The 18,325-nt window shown below is 35.3% G+C and overlaps 1 protein-coding gene across 6 annotated transcripts; it reads right to left on the reverse strand.

Annotated features, from left to right (window-relative positions):
- Window positions 1–1,267: 1,267 nt before the first annotated feature.
- LOC122313733 (protein ROOT PRIMORDIUM DEFECTIVE 1) lies at window positions 1,268–15,464 on the reverse strand. Of its 6 annotated transcripts, none has more exons than XM_043128928.1 (2): window positions 13,404–15,464; window positions 1,268–1,667 (listed from the first exon to the last, which is right to left on the reverse strand). In XM_043128928.1, exon 1 carries the CDS (start codon window positions 14,653–14,655, stop codon window positions 13,519–13,521), a length of 1,137 nt encoding a protein of 378 aa, XP_042984862.1. In that variant the 5' UTR covers window positions 14,656–15,464; the 3' UTR covers window positions 1,268–1,667; window positions 13,404–13,518. The 6 variants fall into 6 exon arrangements, with proteins under 6 accessions (XP_042984862.1, XP_042984863.1, XP_042984861.1 ...); XM_043128929.1 differs by lacking the exon at window positions 1,268–1,667 and adding an exon at window positions 6,032–6,106; XM_043128927.1 differs by lacking the exon at window positions 1,268–1,667 and adding an exon at window positions 11,515–12,737.
- Window positions 15,465–18,325: the final 2,861 nt, after the last annotated feature.

An 18,325-nucleotide genomic window follows, 5' to 3' on the forward strand; every position in this document is an offset into this window, starting at 1 on the left:
CCATTGAGAGGATTCATTATCTCTATAGCACCATGAGAAAAAACAGTTTGTACCACATAAGGTCCACTCCATCGAGACCTTAACTTACCAGGGAACAAGTGTAACCGAGAGTTGTACAATAACACTCTTTGATTAGACTCAAAAGTCTTACGTTAGATGTGTTTGTCATGGAAGTTCTTCATTCTTTCTTTGGACAACTTAGAGTTGTTGTAGGCATCCATCCTCACCTCATCCAACTCAGACAACTGCAATTTTCTCACACAACCAGCTTTATCAATGTTAAAATTGCATTACTTAATGGCCCAATATACTCTATGTTCCAACTCTACAGGCAAATGTCAAAGTACTGCATGCCACCAAGTACTCGAGAAATTAAGCATACTACAACACAATTTATATTTTGTGATAGAGGAAACGTCACAAAAACTGACCAAAACGTCACCAAATACATTTGGTGTTAGTTTGAAACCGTCACCTAATGTGCATCACAAGGTACAATTGGTGACAGTTTACTATGCAAATGTCACTAAAATTTTAGTAACGGTTGGATGTGCTCCGTTTGGTATAACATTTGAATGTGAAATTTTTTTGTGACGGTTGAAAACTATCACAAAAAGTAACGTTCAAACATATGACATAACGTTCGAACGTCAATCTGACCGATTGGCATTCGAATGAAAAAAGTTGACGTTCGTTAAAACCTGACCAATTGGCATTCGAATGACAAAAGTTGACGTTCGTTGATAATTTTTTGAACGTATCAGTAAACATTCAAACGTTGATACATCTGAATATTAATTGCAATAATCGTTCTAATTTTAGTTCAGACATTAACGGACCAATGTTCGTGTAACTAGTATAACGTTTGGAGACTAATTCAAATGTTAACGAAGAAGTGTTCGAACAAATGTGTGTACGTTCAAATGTTTGTTCGAACATTAATCATTTAACTATTTGAACATTTTGTTCGTTTGAGTATGTTTACATTCGAACATTTAGTTTTACGTTGGAACTTTATTTTTAAATTTTGTTCAATTATGTTTGAACATTTGTTCGAAAGTGAAACAATGTTCAAACGTTTTGTATTTATATTCAAATATATAGATTAGAAATATTAATTTTACCAAATTAAAAAAAAAAATTAAAAAGCATATCAATTGTATCATATTTACACACCATTATTTAATAACTAATAATGTCTTATAATGTTTCAAAATTAGATATTAAAACACTGATAAAATTGATAAAATTTATTTCTTCTTTTTTGTCCTTTCCCCCTGTGATTCTATTGCAAAGACATAACACGCTTCATTTGCACCATCATCTCCTACTGCACTTGTTCTTGGATTTCACTGCGTATTCTTTGCTCTTGATCTCTCTATTGGTCCTGCAAATGCGTCTCTAAATGAGACTCTCTCTAAGAGGGACTCCAACTCTTACTGTCTCAACCTTATATACTCATTTTCGGGCTGTGTAGCTTCTAAATTTTTTGTAAGATTTTTAATTTGTGAAGTTGATGAGATTGAGGAAGATGAACAGGAGGAATGCTTGAAAGATCGTCCTAAACCTCTTGCCATATTGGACTTGGGCCCGAACACTTGTGTGAATATGTCTATGTCACTCAGAGTGAATTCTCCAAAAACTGACTGCATTTTCATCATTTTTTCCTACAATTTAAAAGAAAACACACAATAAGTAATGTATTAAAAGAAATACAAATAAAAAATAATCTAGATAACATGTTGCATAATATATTTAACAAAATTAACACCGCTTACATAATTATCTACACCGACAGGATCCATCCACTCACTAAGTTTACTAGTGTCAGCAGCAACATAGATATAAACGAGGAAAAAGATTTCAGGATCATCACATTTCTATCAAAGTGACATTTGCAATTTTAAAAAGATAGTGTTAGTACTTATATAAAAGAATATCAGAAAAATAAATGAATTATATAATTTATTAATTACCATTTTTTCAACAAGATGGTGGAATGTAGAGCAGTTTAAAATTAATACTACTCTGATGCTAATAATTTTTTTTCATTTTCTATTTTCAGAATATGGCTCATCCTTTGCATACAAGAAAATGGAGGAGGGAAGTAGCCACTAAGGAGATTGTTCGGATCGGGGCTCGCACTGTTATGGTAGAGTGAGAGGTCCTAATTAATCAGTTTAACGAGTTCAGATGGGAGTATAAGAGCCTTAGAGATGTCTTCCTCAGTAGAGGCTGGGGATATATCTGCACATTGAGGGAGAAGGTATACCCCTCAATAGTTCGAGAGTTTTATATGGGGATGTGCTCCATGCCTCAAGATGCATCCTCTCACACTGTGACTATATGCAGTGTGTCATTTGAGATTTCACCAGCTGTCATCACCGACTACCTTGGGATTCGTCGAGCAGTTGAGACATTGACTATAGCTAAATTTCAGACTGGCGATGCAACCATGGTTTGCACATTTATATCTACATCTGCACATGACACACTCGAGGTAGGTGAATGGACTTCTACTGGCCTAGTTGAGCCATCATCAACTGGAGGTGCAAACTGGTCAGAGACCAAGGGTACTGACCATGAGGTTTGGGATGATGGCCGAGAATAGGATTTCTGCATCCTCACCTGGAGAGATTGCATGCTGATCGAGAGAAAGAATGCCTTCAACCAAATACATTTACTACCTTTCTTTTGCATGTTACAACTTATTGTTACAACAAACGTGGATCCTGTGGCACATAAGACCACGTTTAGTCGAACTCAGGCACAATTTTTGATTCGAGTGGCACGTGAAGATCCCCTCGATTTCCCGATGCGCATCTTTGAGAGGATCCATTACGAGGCGAGCATCGTTTCCATGGACAAGCTCCCATACGATGTCATCATCAGCCAGTTATTACTTGATCGGAGCGTGCCAGTCTAGTTGGGTGAGCGGGTCACAGAGCAGATGAGCCCCCTCGACATGACCATGTATCAACGTAGCATTAGACAAGTGAGGAGGGATCCTCGACATCAGCCACCCCTTGTAGCGAATCTAGTTCTGCCGACGCAACCCGAACCTGATGTGGGGACTAGTAGTCAGCAGCCAACGAGTACATCTGCGGGAGATGCACGGCCTGCTTTGATTGATGCGATGATCTTACAGCTGACTGCACATATTAATTGACAGATTGTGAATGTAGAGAAGTATGTCGTCGAGATAGCCCATCGCATAGATATCTTCAATGACAGGTTGGATCCTTGACTGAGGAGATACAGAGTACAAATTTCGTGAACAATACATTCATCAGTGTTATTTACAAAATTCTATCATATTTTATATTTTGCTTTTAGTATATGTAAGGAACAATATTATTTAATATATCTATTATTTTTTAATTTCAATTCTCAATCTTCTTTAATATTAGATTTTTTAACTATAACATTAAATCACTGCACTTCAAATATATATAGACATAAATATATTGTTATATATGTATATATAAATATATAATTATATTTTACAAATTGTGTATATATAAATATATATTACAATTTTTTAGACTTGTTCACAAATTATGCACTTGAAAAACTACATAATTTTTAAATTAGAATCATATTTAACTTAAAGTTACAACTAACATTTGAACGTTAATTACTAACGTTCGAACGTTGGCTCCAAACCATTTCATGTTCGCTCGTCAATAGCCTCAATGTTCAAACGTATATGTAACGTTCGAATGTAAAAAAAACTCATCTGATCTTTAGTGATGGTTTCCAAAACCGTCATAGAAAATACTTTTTAGTGACGGTTTGGGGACTATCACAATTTCCCAACTGTCACTAAAAACCAAATATGTTGTAGTGGCATATCCAACAAGTCTTCAAAAAATATGCAGAATTTGATATTTTTTGAAAAGGGCCACTTCATATAAATATATATATATATATATATAATCTATAGACAAGAGAATGGGATTTAAAAATAAATAAATAAATTCTCCCTTCATGAAACATGAGATTGCAGAAAATTATAGAAATGAAGTTGAGATAAAAGTTTGAAGTGAAATAAATCATTGGTCATTTATTTATTTGCCTATGATACCTCTTTGATTGACTCCAAGGTCTTCTGTTCCACATGTAATAACCATCAGATCAAGAAGGGCAGTTTAGACACTTGATAGGAAAGTTGCCTATGAGCCTCAAGATCTACTCATTTAGGAAACAAGCTTATTGGCTAAATAAGATACAAGCACACAAACATTATTATAAGATCTGCATAATTTAAGGAAATGATAAACTAATCAAGTGGTCTCAGTACTCTCTCTCACTCATGACTCATAAACATTATTATTCATTTTTAACATATTGAAGTCACAAAAGAATAAAGGTCAAAGAAAAAAGTTATACAACTATCCATTAAACTTATACAACTAATCCTATGCTTAAAGGATGTGAATGGATAACATTCCCGTAATATAATGTACTTGGGATAACATTATAGAAATGATATTTAAGTGGTGGTTCTAATTAGAGAAAGGTTCCGTGTTCTGTTCCTTTGTTTTAAATAAATAAATAAAAATAATTTCAAAAGAATTTGTTCATTCTTTCTTAAAAAATCTAAAATATAAATTGTATAGGTGGTTGAGACCCGAGATACTGTAATATTATTCCAGATTAGAGGGATGTGGTTAAGGGTGCAAAGGGCATCTTCAAATGTTTAATACCAGACAATCATATTGGAGTCATTTGAAGGCCTACTTATTCGAATCATCTGCAGTTTCTGTTGTCTTAGCTACTATACATTTTACAACTGAACTTTTGATCAAATTTTCTTGTGCAAAGTGGCCATTCACTCTATTATATGCTTGTAGTTATAATGGAACATTACATTCATTATGCATATTTGGTCTTCATTTTGGTCGGTTGCTTGATTTAATCTCATAGCTATTGGGTATTGGCTGGAGACCACAAATTCTAAAGTTTCTTGCAACATAGAGTGAATAAAGTTTAACATACACAGCTGAACCCAAACTATCAGCTTAAGACCTTCAATAAAAATATATTTCTCCATCTAGTGCAGAATTACTCAAGGTAATTTCCCTACTTAATGCTCCAATATTTCAAAATGGTAGAATCATTCATCCATTTTAATAAATCCCATATTTCTTATTGAAAGGGAGAGATTAAAAAATATGTATAGTATGGAACTTGAAACAAGCAAATTGAGTTATTTACTCACAAATCACTTGTGATTATCAAAAACCTAGACTGCCACATCATCATACTTTTATTAGGCTAGAATGTAATAGTATGGTATACTTAATCGGTGCTGGGTTTTCATGCTATTATTATATAGCTTATAATAGTTGAACAAGAGGCCATTATTTTAAGATATATAATATGACCCTTCTATAGCTATGACTACTGATATACTGTGAGCCATATAGGATAGATAGAATCTTGATTAGCTTATGGTTTGAGTTGGATAGTGTTTAGGACTCATGAGCTGTGGGAAGTGAGAATTTAGGTGAATATATTATCAATACATGATTGAGATTCCAGCCCCTCTTCTAGATATATACATATATATTATCAATAGACCCCTAAACTTCTTCAATGAGTTATACATCTTTAATCCAAAATTAAACAAGTTGGTGGAGACCAATTTACCAATTAACCTAGTATTCAAATGAGTAAAGTTGCCTACCCTTTCAAACTCAAAATCAAACTTGCCTATAAAACGCCATAACCATCTCCACATTCCCTCAAACATTAGCCTCTAATTCTCATCTCCAAAGAAAGCGTAACACTCTCAACAAACATACAACATGGAGCATTTCTATCTCTCCCTCTTTTTCCTCTTCTCAAGTTTCTGTTTTTTTATTATTTTTACCAACTTACTTAACCTATGATCTACATTGTGCTGCATTTATCCCTTACTAAACAACTTTTGCACCTCTACTTATTTCTAAATGGAAAATTTGGATGCAAATCACATATAGATTTGAATCTAGGGAATATGCTAAAGGAGTTAAGGAGTTCCTTACCTTAGCCCGAACTTATACTACAAGTGAGGAAATTCGTTGCCCATGTGTCCGATGTTCAAATAATTACTTCCTACCTGTAAGTCAGGTACAAAGACAGTTGTTCATTAAAGGTATTGAAAAGAATTACACGTTATGAATTTTTCATGATGAGGAAGAAGATTTAATCATAAGTGATGATGATGATGTACATGATCCCGAACAAGAGTATGACTTCATTGATGACGTTGATGTTATGTTACAAGATATTCAGGCTGGGGGATTTCCTAATGTTCTCATAATCGAGTCATTCCATGCCAAAGGTTCGCCATTGGTTGATACTGATTCATCTTGCACTTTCGACCAGCTGTTGGCTGATTTCTGACATCCTCTTTATAAAGGTTGTATAAAGTATTCTAAACTGTCATTCACTGTCAAGTTGTTGCATATTAAAACGGAAAAATATAGTTGCAACCACAATTGTGTACTAATCTGTACACCAATGTGATGTGATTGGTCAAAAAGTAAATTTTATTGAAAACAATATTAATTTAAATTTTAAGTATGAATAAATCAGTATTGGTACACAGATTAGTACGCGACTGTGCTTGTATGTAACAAAACTCTATTAAAATACTTGGTGGTTAGAGTGTAAAGTCTTTTGACATGCTTTTGCACTTGCTAAAGTCAACTTTCCCAATGCCCTTTTGCCAAACTCATATCAAGAGTCACGTAACTTGGAGAAAAAGCTGGGCTTTACTTACATGAAGATATATGTTTGTCTGAATGACTGCATACTTTATTGGAGGAAAAATATAGATAAAGATGAGTGCCTAAAATATAAACTCCCAAGGTGGAAATTCAGTGACACTAAAAAGAGACAAATTCCTCAAAAGGTTCTACGACATTTCCCGTTAAAGCCAAGGGTGAAGAAATTGTTTATGTCCTAAGAAAAATCAGTTGATATGCTGTGGCACATGAATCAGCACATCATTCAGCAGGGTATTCTAAGTCATCTTACTAACTCTAAGGTGTGGACAACATTTGATCAAGAGCCTGCTTGGTTTGTGGAAGATCCAAAAAATGTCAGGCTTGGTTTAGCTAGCGACGATTTCAACCAATTTAATAATTTGGCTACGCCTTATAGCATATGGCCAATGATTCTTGTCATTTACAACTTGCCCCCATAGTTATGCATGAAAGATCGATTTTTATCACTTTACTCTTGATTCTTGGACCAAGATCATTAGGAAATGAAATTGATATTTATCTTTAGCCTCTAATAGATGAATTGATTAGTCTATGGGATAATAGTGTTGATACATACGATGCAAAGGCCAGAGAGACTTTCCAATTACATGTAACATTACTATGGACAATCAACAACTTTACTGCTTATGGAAACCTCTCCAGGTGGAGCACTAAGGGGTAAGGAGAGAATGGCGGGTCCGTCGTACAAATAAGAAATAGATTCCATGTAGTTTCCATATAGCCGAAAGTATTGTTATATAGGTCATTACCGATTCTTGCCACCAAGCCACATCTAGAGAAAGAAAAATACTATTTTTAATGGCAGTGCAGAGTATTGCGACCCACCTATAATGTATTCAGAAGAAGATATACTCATTCAACTCCAAAATATTCTTGATGTAAATTTTGACAAAACCATAAAGAGAAGAAAGCGTACCACAGAGGAGTTTAATTGAACCAAGAAAAGTGTTTTTTTTCAATTGTCGTATTAGTCGATTATAAAGATTAGACATAATCTAGATGTAATGTACATTGAGAAGAACATATGTGACAAAATCTTAGGAGCTTTAATGAATATCTCTGACAAAACTAAAAATCATTCTAATGTACGTCATGACCTTTCCAATTTCAATATAAGGAAGGAGTTACACCTTATTTAGGATGGACAATGCATTAGTATGCCACATGCCTATTATACTTGTATGGAGTTGAGCAAACTGGTTCCTGTAATTGGTTGCACAGTGTGAAATTTCCAGATGGATTCACTTCAAACATTGCCAAATGTGTTAGTGTAATTGATTGCAAAATCTTGGAGATGAAAAATCATGATTGCCATATTTTCATGCAATGATTACTTTCTGTTGCAATTTTTAAATATTTACGCCAAGATGTATGATTGACACTAACTGAGCTAAGCACTTTCTTCAAAGAATTGTATGCTAAAACATGTAAGATTGATGTCTTAGAGTGACTTCAAGTTGATATCATCGTCATTCTCTGTAAGCTTGAAATGGTTTTTCGACCTACCTTTTTTGACATAATGGTGTACCTAGCCTACCATTTGCCACGTGAAGTCCTACTTGTAAGACCAATTTAATATAGATAGATGTAACTTTTCAAGAGGTATCTTGGAAAATTCAATAAATATGTTTAGAATAAGGCCTACTCGGAAGGTTCAATAGCTGAGGCTTATATTCATATTGAATGCTTGAATTTTTGTTCCATATACCTTCATGATGTTGATACTAGATTCAATCCTCCCGAATATGACGTCGATGAAGCAGAAGAAGGTGTACGAGAGGGACTATTTGATTTTTAACAGAAGGTGCAATCCATGGGTTTTGCATCACGTCACTGATTAGACGATAACATTTTCATAAAAGCCATATGGTATGTTCTTAATAATTACACAGAGATTGAAGAATACCTTAAGTAACCAAATTACTTACCAACTTAGTAATTTTTCATTCTCAATATACTGATTACGTTGCCTCCCCTACATATAATTATTAACCAGTGTTGACCTTTTGTCTAGTAAGCACTACATGTGAGTGAAGAGTATCCTGATAATGTCGACAGTATGCAAACTGTAAAATTTTCAGACTGGTTCAAGTCACACATATGCAAACTCATTTAGAAGTTCACCCATATTTCCTCGAGCCACATATGTTTGTTTTTTACTTTATGTGATTCCTTGTTTGAACTTGTGATAAATTGAAGGTAGGCATGCTAATAATCTTGGAGAAGTTTTGGAGAATCTATATGCCCTAGCATGTGGTCCTAACCCTTGGATGCGTCCTATTCTAATTGCATAACCAACGGTATAAGATTTCACACAAAAATTGTGAAGAACATCATTGCAGTCAAATCTCAAGTGTCATGGTCATTAGCGAACAACTAGGATCTATAAAACTCGAGTTCTTTGGTAGACTAACAGATATTTTGGAAGTCTGCTACATGGGTTAGCGTCGTGTTTACTTATTCAAATATGAATGGTTTGACATCTCTGATTCCAAACGAGGGATACGTATGGAACAACATCTTACTAGTATGAATATGTCTTGGATAGCTTATAAGGACAATCCATTTATTTTGGCGTGTCAAGCATCATAGGTAAAAAATTGTAGCATCCGTGGTGATTCGTATGTAATGCAAAAGGTCAAACATAGAAATGTCTATGACCTTCCATGAGAATCCCTTATTGAAAATGATGAATTTGATTCTAACAAAACTGATGCATACCAACAAGATAATTCTGGTGATACTTACTTAAGTGTCCATGCTGATGACATCCCACTGCAAACAGACATGCAAAGGCCAAATGCTGAGCCGGAGCAAATTGATGTTGACACATCAGTAATACAAAGTTCTAATTGGGACCACTTTGAGCAAGATTTTATTAAGGACGATAGCAGCAAAGACAATTCTACTCACAACGCCGAACTAGAGGGTAGCATAGAAATAGATAGTCTCTCAACGAAGGATGAGATGAACTAGCCATATGAAAGCTGGTAATAATCCCGTTACTCCATACAACCCATTGTGTTTAGCTTATTCTAAATATCATTTTTCCATTAATTATACTCTTGTCTTTTCCATCTTTTCTTATCTAATGCAGGAGTTAGGAGGTCGTTAGCGGCGTGCAATTTCTTGTTGTATTGATGTTTGAATGCTCTTGATACTTCAAGAATATCAGATCTTCCAATAATGGATGTGTTCACACCCTTATGCATTTCTCTCGAACAGAAGTATTCTTTTCAATTTAGTATCATTTTGTGTGATTCGCTTGACAATTAATTAGTTTGTTATATTTCAAAGAATTTGGCGAAGTTTATTGATATATTAAATACAAGCAATAACTGAGGAATCCCTACATCCATTTTTCAAATAATTTGGCAAAGTTTATTGGTATATTAAGTACAAGCAACAATTGAGGAATCCCCACATCCATTTTTCAAATAATTTGGCAAAGTTTATTGGTCTAATAGTATATATATATATATATAGTGTGATTGTAGGGATAATTTCAGTTGCACAACCTTGGATATGCTGATAACTGGAAGAGGTCGAGATCTATCACATGGCATGAGCTACGGTCGAGGTAGATCTCAAATAAATGATAAAGTTCAGAATTCAGTACCCATTGCTGCCCTCTGCCCGAGATGATGCATTCTCAAGCTCAGATGACTTAACTGAGCCACCTGATTGCATCTTGAGAACAAAACCAAATGACATGCCAGCAGTCGATTCACTAAGTACAAACTCATCTGGTATTAATCTAATTTTCATTGGTATTGTTTTACATTGTATGTTTCATGTTGATTAATTTGATTATTGAACTATATATGATGCTAGCATGGCAATTGAAAACATTAGCACCACCTAGCAGAAGCGTGGGCGAGGAGCAGCAGAAAGCATAGAGTTTGGAAAGCTATGAAAGCATGGAAGGATACCCCTGAGAATTGGTGAGACTGCACTTTATTGTGTAAATGCTACCATTTTTACTACAAGAGTTACATGGTTGGTCAAGCACCATGTGAACTTGAGTCATGTTAACTGGTACGCCATACTAGCTAATGAGAAGTAAGAATTGATTACACGTGTTCAAGTAAAAATACAAGAATTTCATACATAATGAAATAGAGTAATTGAAATCCCAACGTTGCTAATGTAAAACTTGTAGCACTAATTATAATATATATATATATATATATGTTTGCTGTTTGTCCCTAACCTGACTTCATCTTCGATTGGACTAAGAAGAATTACAATGATATAGTTTAAGTCTAAGTTGAATCTAATTTGCTTGTATTTGCAATCTGAAAATGAAGAGAATTTGGTTGATTTCTTTAAAGAAGTGAGGTGGTCAAAGAAAGAGAACATATTTGTGACTCCCATTGCGGAAGAGAAATATGTGAATGTTACAGTAAAATCCTAAAATGTGTGATTTTTCAATAGTTAATAGCTGGAGATTGCTGCAAAGATGTCAGAGCTGGAGCCTAAGAAACAGAATAAGGAGGCTACAACAACAATCTTTAGGGAAGTTTTGGACCACAAATCAGGGTATGTAAAGGGGCTCAACGAGATGGTTATTCCTGAGTCATCTAGATAAGCAGCTAATGCTCGAATAGCAGAATTAACAAAACGTGCAAAAAAGTTTGAAAAAGCTACTTCAAATTATAAGGGTCAGCTTGATGACTTACGAGAGAATGTCATCCAATGGAGAGACAAGCCAAATTCGACAAGTTTATGGAGAGATATAAGTCACAGAGACAATACAAATGCAATATTTTTGGTAGGGAAGCAGAGGAGACAAGACAAAGACTCCATGGATCCATTGAAAAATAATTAGCCAGTCAAAATCTGTGGGTAGTAATGATTCTTACCTTTGGAGGAGTTTTATGGAGGCTAAGCCAATTTTGGAAGAAGCCCTGGTTTGAAGGATAGGAAATAGGGACTTAGTGTACATAGGAACAGACAAATGGATTCCTCAACCTTCCACTTCTAAGATTCAATCCCCCTTAACTGACAGGCATGCAAGTTGGCAGGTGAGTGAGCTGATTCATAAACAAAACAAGGCATGGAACATGTTTGTGTTGAGAGAGATTTTTGTAGAAAATGAATTAGCCACTATAAGTAAAATCCCTATAAGCTTGAGCAGTTGCTCAGACAAATTGGTACGGAGACACACAAAGGATGGAATGTTCACTGTTAAGTGTGCCTACCACCTACTTAGTGAGATGAAGTTGTGTTCAAAGGGTCAATCCTCTAACAGTTCAAGGAATAGTGAAATATGGTCCAAGTTATGGAAGCTAAATGTGCTCAATACAACCAAAATGCTACTCTAGATAGCCTATCATGAGTCCTTGCCCACACGCCAGAACTTGAGTAGAAGGGAGATAAGGGATTCTCCACTATGCCCTGTGTAAAAGAGAGCCAGAAACGAGTACACATGCATTGTGGTCTTGCTCATCAGATCAAGATGTATGGGGAGTCAAGTCAAGGAAATTACAAAAGGAGAGTGTTTCAGAATCAAGCTTCAAAGAAATAGTATGCCACTTGATCTCTGCTCTTGATGAGGATGAAATGGTTATCTTTGCTTCTATAGTTTACCAACTTTGGAAGAGAAGAAACCTGTATGTCTTTGAAGGGAAGTTCGAAGCACCAAAGAGAGTGGTGCAATATGCTACCCAGTTATCACTTGACTTAAAGGAAGCAAACAGCAAGCAAAGTAGTAAGGAGAGACCAGAAGGGATTGTGGCTCAAAAGTGAACAGCTCCTCCTTTGAATATGTACAAAGCCAATTCAGATGCAGCAGTGGATAGAGTACACTGCAGAGTGGGCATAGGGGTGGTAGTGAGAGCCTGGAATGGCAAAGTGATAGCCACCCTCAGATCTTGGAGAGACTTGTTTCTTGATGCAATGCTAGCTGAGGCAGTTGCTGCTTTAAAGGCTGTCATCTTGTGCAACCAGCTAAACCTGCAGGAGATAATTCTCGAGGGAGCTGCGCTGAATGTGGTAAAAGAAACCATGGTGAAGCTATGAATTGGAGTACTGCAGGGATGATTATTCAAGACATCAAGACAATGCTCAAGAAGTTAAAGAGTTGGTCTGTGATGCATGTTTCTAGGAAATTTAATAGTGTTGCTCATTGTTTAGCTAATGATGCACTTAAACTCTCTAAGGAGAGCATTAGTTTGGAGGGAGTCCCTTCTTGTATCCATCATTTGCTAATCTAAATGAATATAGTTTCATTTCTCAAAAAAAAAAAAAAAATATCTGTGTCCACCTGAGTAAAAATAAAAATAAAAATCGCCACTTTCCATGCAGCAAATTAAATTTTGCAAATAGGACTTAACGGGCTTAAAGTTATACTATATATGTTACACATCAACAATCAGACGCGCATATATGTTACACATCAACAATCAGGCGTGCACAGACATGTAAGTCATGTGCGCGCGCACAGATAGAGAGAGAGGGGTATCACCTCCACAAGATTCGTTAATATGATCATCTTGCACAAATTTGCACCCTTTAATTTACAATCACGCTGAGGCAATGAAGTGAACACCTAGGATACATGATAACTTCTAGCACAAAGCAATAATAGAACAACAGAAATGGATGGAAAAAATAATGCACCTGGTACTGGAAGTTGAAAGGCTTTAGTCAGGATACTCAAAAGTCATAATCTTGGTGTCATGTCCTCTTTCTGCAACTCAGCCTCCTTGAAGTGCAACCAATAATGTACTTGGCTTCATTCATCAGTAAACAAACCACGCCTTCCCAAGGCAACAAGATCAAGAAGCATTCTTCTGGCATTATAAACTGGATTTCGTTCAATCAAACATCCCCTCTCATATGCTTCTCTCAAAAAGACAGTATGTCTCTTTCCCTTGGTGGACAAATAAAATATTCCCGGATGATCCAAGAATAAATCCCTAATATTTAAGTCAATCCCAAACCAATTCCTAAAATGGCTGATCTTCTCCACTTCCACCATCTTCTCCACTGTCAAGCTCAAGAATTCATGAACGATTGCAACAGCCCGTTTCTCCAGTGTCATCATTCCAGCCTTAGCCCTTTCCTCTCCCATCTCCTCGTATGGTCCCACATAAGGCAGTCTCTGCCATTGTTTAACCTTGGCCCTAAAATTCTTGCTCAACTTCATACCTGGAGGGTACCCATGTTTAAAGCTATATCTCATTTCCATCCTATCAACGCTGCAGTCCTGCTTACAACATTCCCCAACCCTCCAATTCTCAACTGCTGCCATATAGCGACAACTAGGACTCACATCGGCCAGTTTCAAGATATGCGTACCGGGTTCATGAGCATCACAAAGCTGAAAAAGATGAGAGTTTCGAGCTATCACCGAATCCTCAAAATCATCAGGAAGGCCAAGTTCCCTCCAAACTTTGAAAATGGCACGAAGTGGCAACATTTTGGATTGGCACATTGACAGAAGCCGTAACAAACGGTCAACAACAAGTGGCAATGAAGCATTAATAACCTCTGCTTCAAGGCACGAGATATCAAAAGCAGTATCGGTTAATCTACAGAAGGGATGGGACTTGGTGGGATTATAGAAAATGTGGAAAATGTGAGGACATTTGCGTAGGAAGGCAGCAGCACCGCGGTTGAGGTGGAGCCTTTGGGAGAGCCTGGACAAGAAGTCAAGAGATACACATTGGTTCTTTGGGTTTGCAAGGATGAGGTCTTGGATGGCAATCACTTTGACAAGGTGTTTGTACTTGTCCATCAGTTTCTCAAACACAGGGTCTCTAGCTCTTGATGCTACATACTGGGAAGAGGTCACTTTCGACCGGACACCCATGGAAGGCTGGTGGGGGTGTTTGGTTATGAAATTGATGATGTGGGTCCTCATTCTCATGCACGATTAGCTATGATATTCTCCTATCTCTATGTTACTCCCAGCTGAGACTTTTCTCAAACAAGACATGCCCAATAATTGGTTTTAACAAACAGGGGCCATTCGTTATTCTGGTCAGACACAACGAGCACAATATGACACATCTCACAATCTTATTCTCTCACTTTGCTCTCTCTACACATCTCGGTTTCTTCCTCTCCCTCAATCAGTTTCTCTTCTTGTTTTTCCTCTTACCTCTCTGTTTCTTATTTGCCCAACAGCCCTCTAGATATCATTTCTTCCAGCCGAACTCTCTTCCTTCTTCTCTGTGAATCTTGTTTCCCAAGCCCCACCTCAGCCTATCCATCGATCGGCAGTAACCCAGGTTACAAAGGATCGAACTCCACCCTCTCACGCCGAAACCAAACAACCAGTGGCCACTGCTTGAAGACCCAATACCAACAAATCCAGCCACCGTGATCTGCCCCACGGACTGGTGCAAACCACCGTAAACCAAACCAAAACCCTCTGTTTCACCCCACACATTAAAAATAAAAAAAAAACAGAGCAACCACCTCCTCTGCCGCTGCTCCTCCGTGTTGCAGGATTGTGAGTTCCCTCGACTCTTTCTCTCTCTCAACGCGAGACACTCTCGCCCTCTGTCTTTCTCTCTCTCAAAATTCCCACCACCGTTGAACCCTGCCGCGCCGCCGTTGATATTCACCCAGATCGCCACCACACGAGGCTCTCGGTAAGGATCCGTTGCACGGCTCCTCTCTGCTCAGTGGAGTTCTGTTTACAAAATTGAAATATGTTCTTTAGGTCTGGTAAGAAAAATTCTAATTGTGAGCAGTATTAATATGTCGATTAATTTATTATGATTAGTTAAAAAATAAATTTTATTAAAAAAATATTAATTTAAATTTTATATATAAAATAATCAATATTAATATATAAATTATTATGTAATTTTATTTATACGTATTAAAATTCTTTTAATAAAAGGAAGCTTTTAACTGATATTATCTTTATGTCCTTAATAATACAATTGGGCTTGGGCTGGCGCTCGGGCTCACATGGGTTTTGTTTACGTACTCGGCTTGTTATTAATTGAAGTTAGCCGGTTGGGTAACGTTGAATGATTATGAAGTTAGACATTATTTGGTTGGATTTGTTCAAAATCATCTTGTGTTTGGTAATATTTAGGTTACAACAACTGTTACAATACTTAATGGATCAGGCTTAATATTTTAAGTGGGCTCAGTTTTAATTTATAATATTTCAGAAACTTTAATTTTATATATAATATTTAAAGGATTTAAATTATGTTGCTAGGTATTAATTTTTATAATTTATTTCAGAATTATATAGTTACTGTGTAATTTTATTTTGAAACACTTTAAATCTAATTTAGTCTATTTTTATTAAAACAAAATTTGGTTGTATACTTTAAAGAGTTTGATATAAATTATATTATCTATTATACAAATGTTTTAGTTAGATTTCAGTATTAAATAATTTTGAGTTTAATGTCTTGGTCAAATAAATTACTAGATATCGATAAATTTGGGAAGTGATAATATTTTAGAGTTAGTAGAACTTTAAGTTTTAAGGAATTTAAATAGGTTATTTAAGTATTTCATGTGCAAATACTTAAATAACCTATTTAATTATTCATGTGCAATTATGAAATACGTGTTCAATTAGAAATTTACTCAAGTTACATGACTTTTTTTATAGGTGACAATTGATATTCTCTTGGCACTATTGTGAAAAAAATTTAGAGAAATTAAGAAGTTCACGTAAGCGAGATTTTTATGCTAGACTTTATATAAAAGAAATGAACTGTGATTGATTTTGAACAAATATGCATGTTTTGTTATGAAAAGAAATTTGAAACAATTTCAGTTATTTGTTCTTTATTACTCATGAAATTTGTATAAAAGATAAAAGTATTTTTGTTATGATTGAAGTAGACATAAGCAAAATTTTAGCATTCTGTTTCTAACTATACAAAAATAACAAATATGAAATTTGAAAATTTGTATATGTTATATAAAAATATTCTGAATCTGTTTTAAATATGTGAAAATGATATGAAGTTGTTCAGTACTCTATTTTGATATGACATGGCATATGAAAAATCTTTGGCATAACTTTTTGATTTTGCATCTGATTTTGTTTCTAGTCATGATTCAATGATTATGATTCTATTTTTTTTTCTAATATATGGCCCAGCCATGGGTAATAATAGTAGACTCTAGTCTTGTCAAGGGTGATAATAATAACCTTTGTCTCATTCATTAGATATAATAGTGACCTCTGACTTTATCACAAGATATAATAGTGACCTCTAGTGTGCCACAGGACATGATAATGGCCTCTGGCCCTCCCACGGGACATAATAGTGGCCTCTAGCCCCACCCCAGAATATAATAATGATTTATATTCTAAGTGCAATAGCTTTAGTGTTATGATGATTTATGTTCTGCTTGGCTTTCTGCAGAATGCACAATCCTACTATAGGGGTTAAACATAGTCTCTGTTATTATATAATAATCTGATATGATATAATAAGATGATGATTTTCAGTTATGCTATGCCAGATAATACTTTTGAATATGAATATTTTGAAATTTCACTTTGATATTTTTGCTAACGCATTTTGATTTCTACATTATGAAAGTAAAGATGTTTTGCTTTGTATTTTAGACTCTGTAAATGCTCATATTTACACACTCATATATGTTCTATACTTAATAAGTTGTTGATAACTCATCTCTTATCTCTACAATATTTTTTAGATAATTTAAATATTCCAGTTGAGGATTGAGATTATAGAGCATTAGTGAGATAAGCATAGAAAGTTTTAATGAGTATTGGCGAATTTTATTAAGTATTTTTGTCGTATTCTGGTATCATGGTATTTTTGGAAATTGATTATATTGAGATAGTTAGTTTGAAATAATAATTTTTAAATGAATGAGAAATTAGAGTCTATAAATATATTTTTGGAATGTAAGTTTGAGTGACAAGAAGTAACTCTCCCACCTCATCAAGACCGGGACATTATACTGATAGGGTGTCACATCAGTTTGTAGGATCCTTTTATGTTTCTAGCAGCTCTCCTTTAAGCATTTTCAACAACCATAAACAACACCTACAACCCTCGTGAAATCAAAAGACAACAAATCACAAATACCAAAAAAATCCACGACAATGTGAAAGATATATACATTAACCAAGAGTGCAAAAATACAATAGGAAATAGAGCTTGACGAAATGAGGGAGGAAATTCAGAGAGAGAGAGAGAGAGAGAGAGAGAGAGAGAGAGAGAGAGAGAGAGAGAGAGAGAGAGAGAGAGAGAGAGATTGGGGCTCAAGATACAAATTTTGGAGTCGGCGTGCAGTGGTTCAGTCAACATATAGAAATGCAAAAAAAGGGTTTGAGGTCATTTGATCAATTCCTATTCTTTTTTATAAAATTTAAGCTGATTAAACTTATGTGGTGAAGGACCAAAAAAATGGTTTGAGGTTATTCTAGGCTATTATGAATTATTTATTATCATATTGCATTTTCTATTACAATTTCTAGAACTTGTACCATGGTTTAAATTTTTTGGGTATTACTTAATATTGATTTCGTTGAAATCTACTTAAATATAAAGGGACTAAATGTTTAGTGAAGGATT

The sequence above is a fragment of the Carya illinoinensis genome, chromosome 6, assembly GCF_018687715.1.
Source record: "Carya illinoinensis cultivar Pawnee chromosome 6, C.illinoinensisPawnee_v1, whole genome shotgun sequence".
Lineage (NCBI taxonomy): Eukaryota > Viridiplantae > Streptophyta > Magnoliopsida > Fagales > Juglandaceae > Carya > Carya illinoinensis.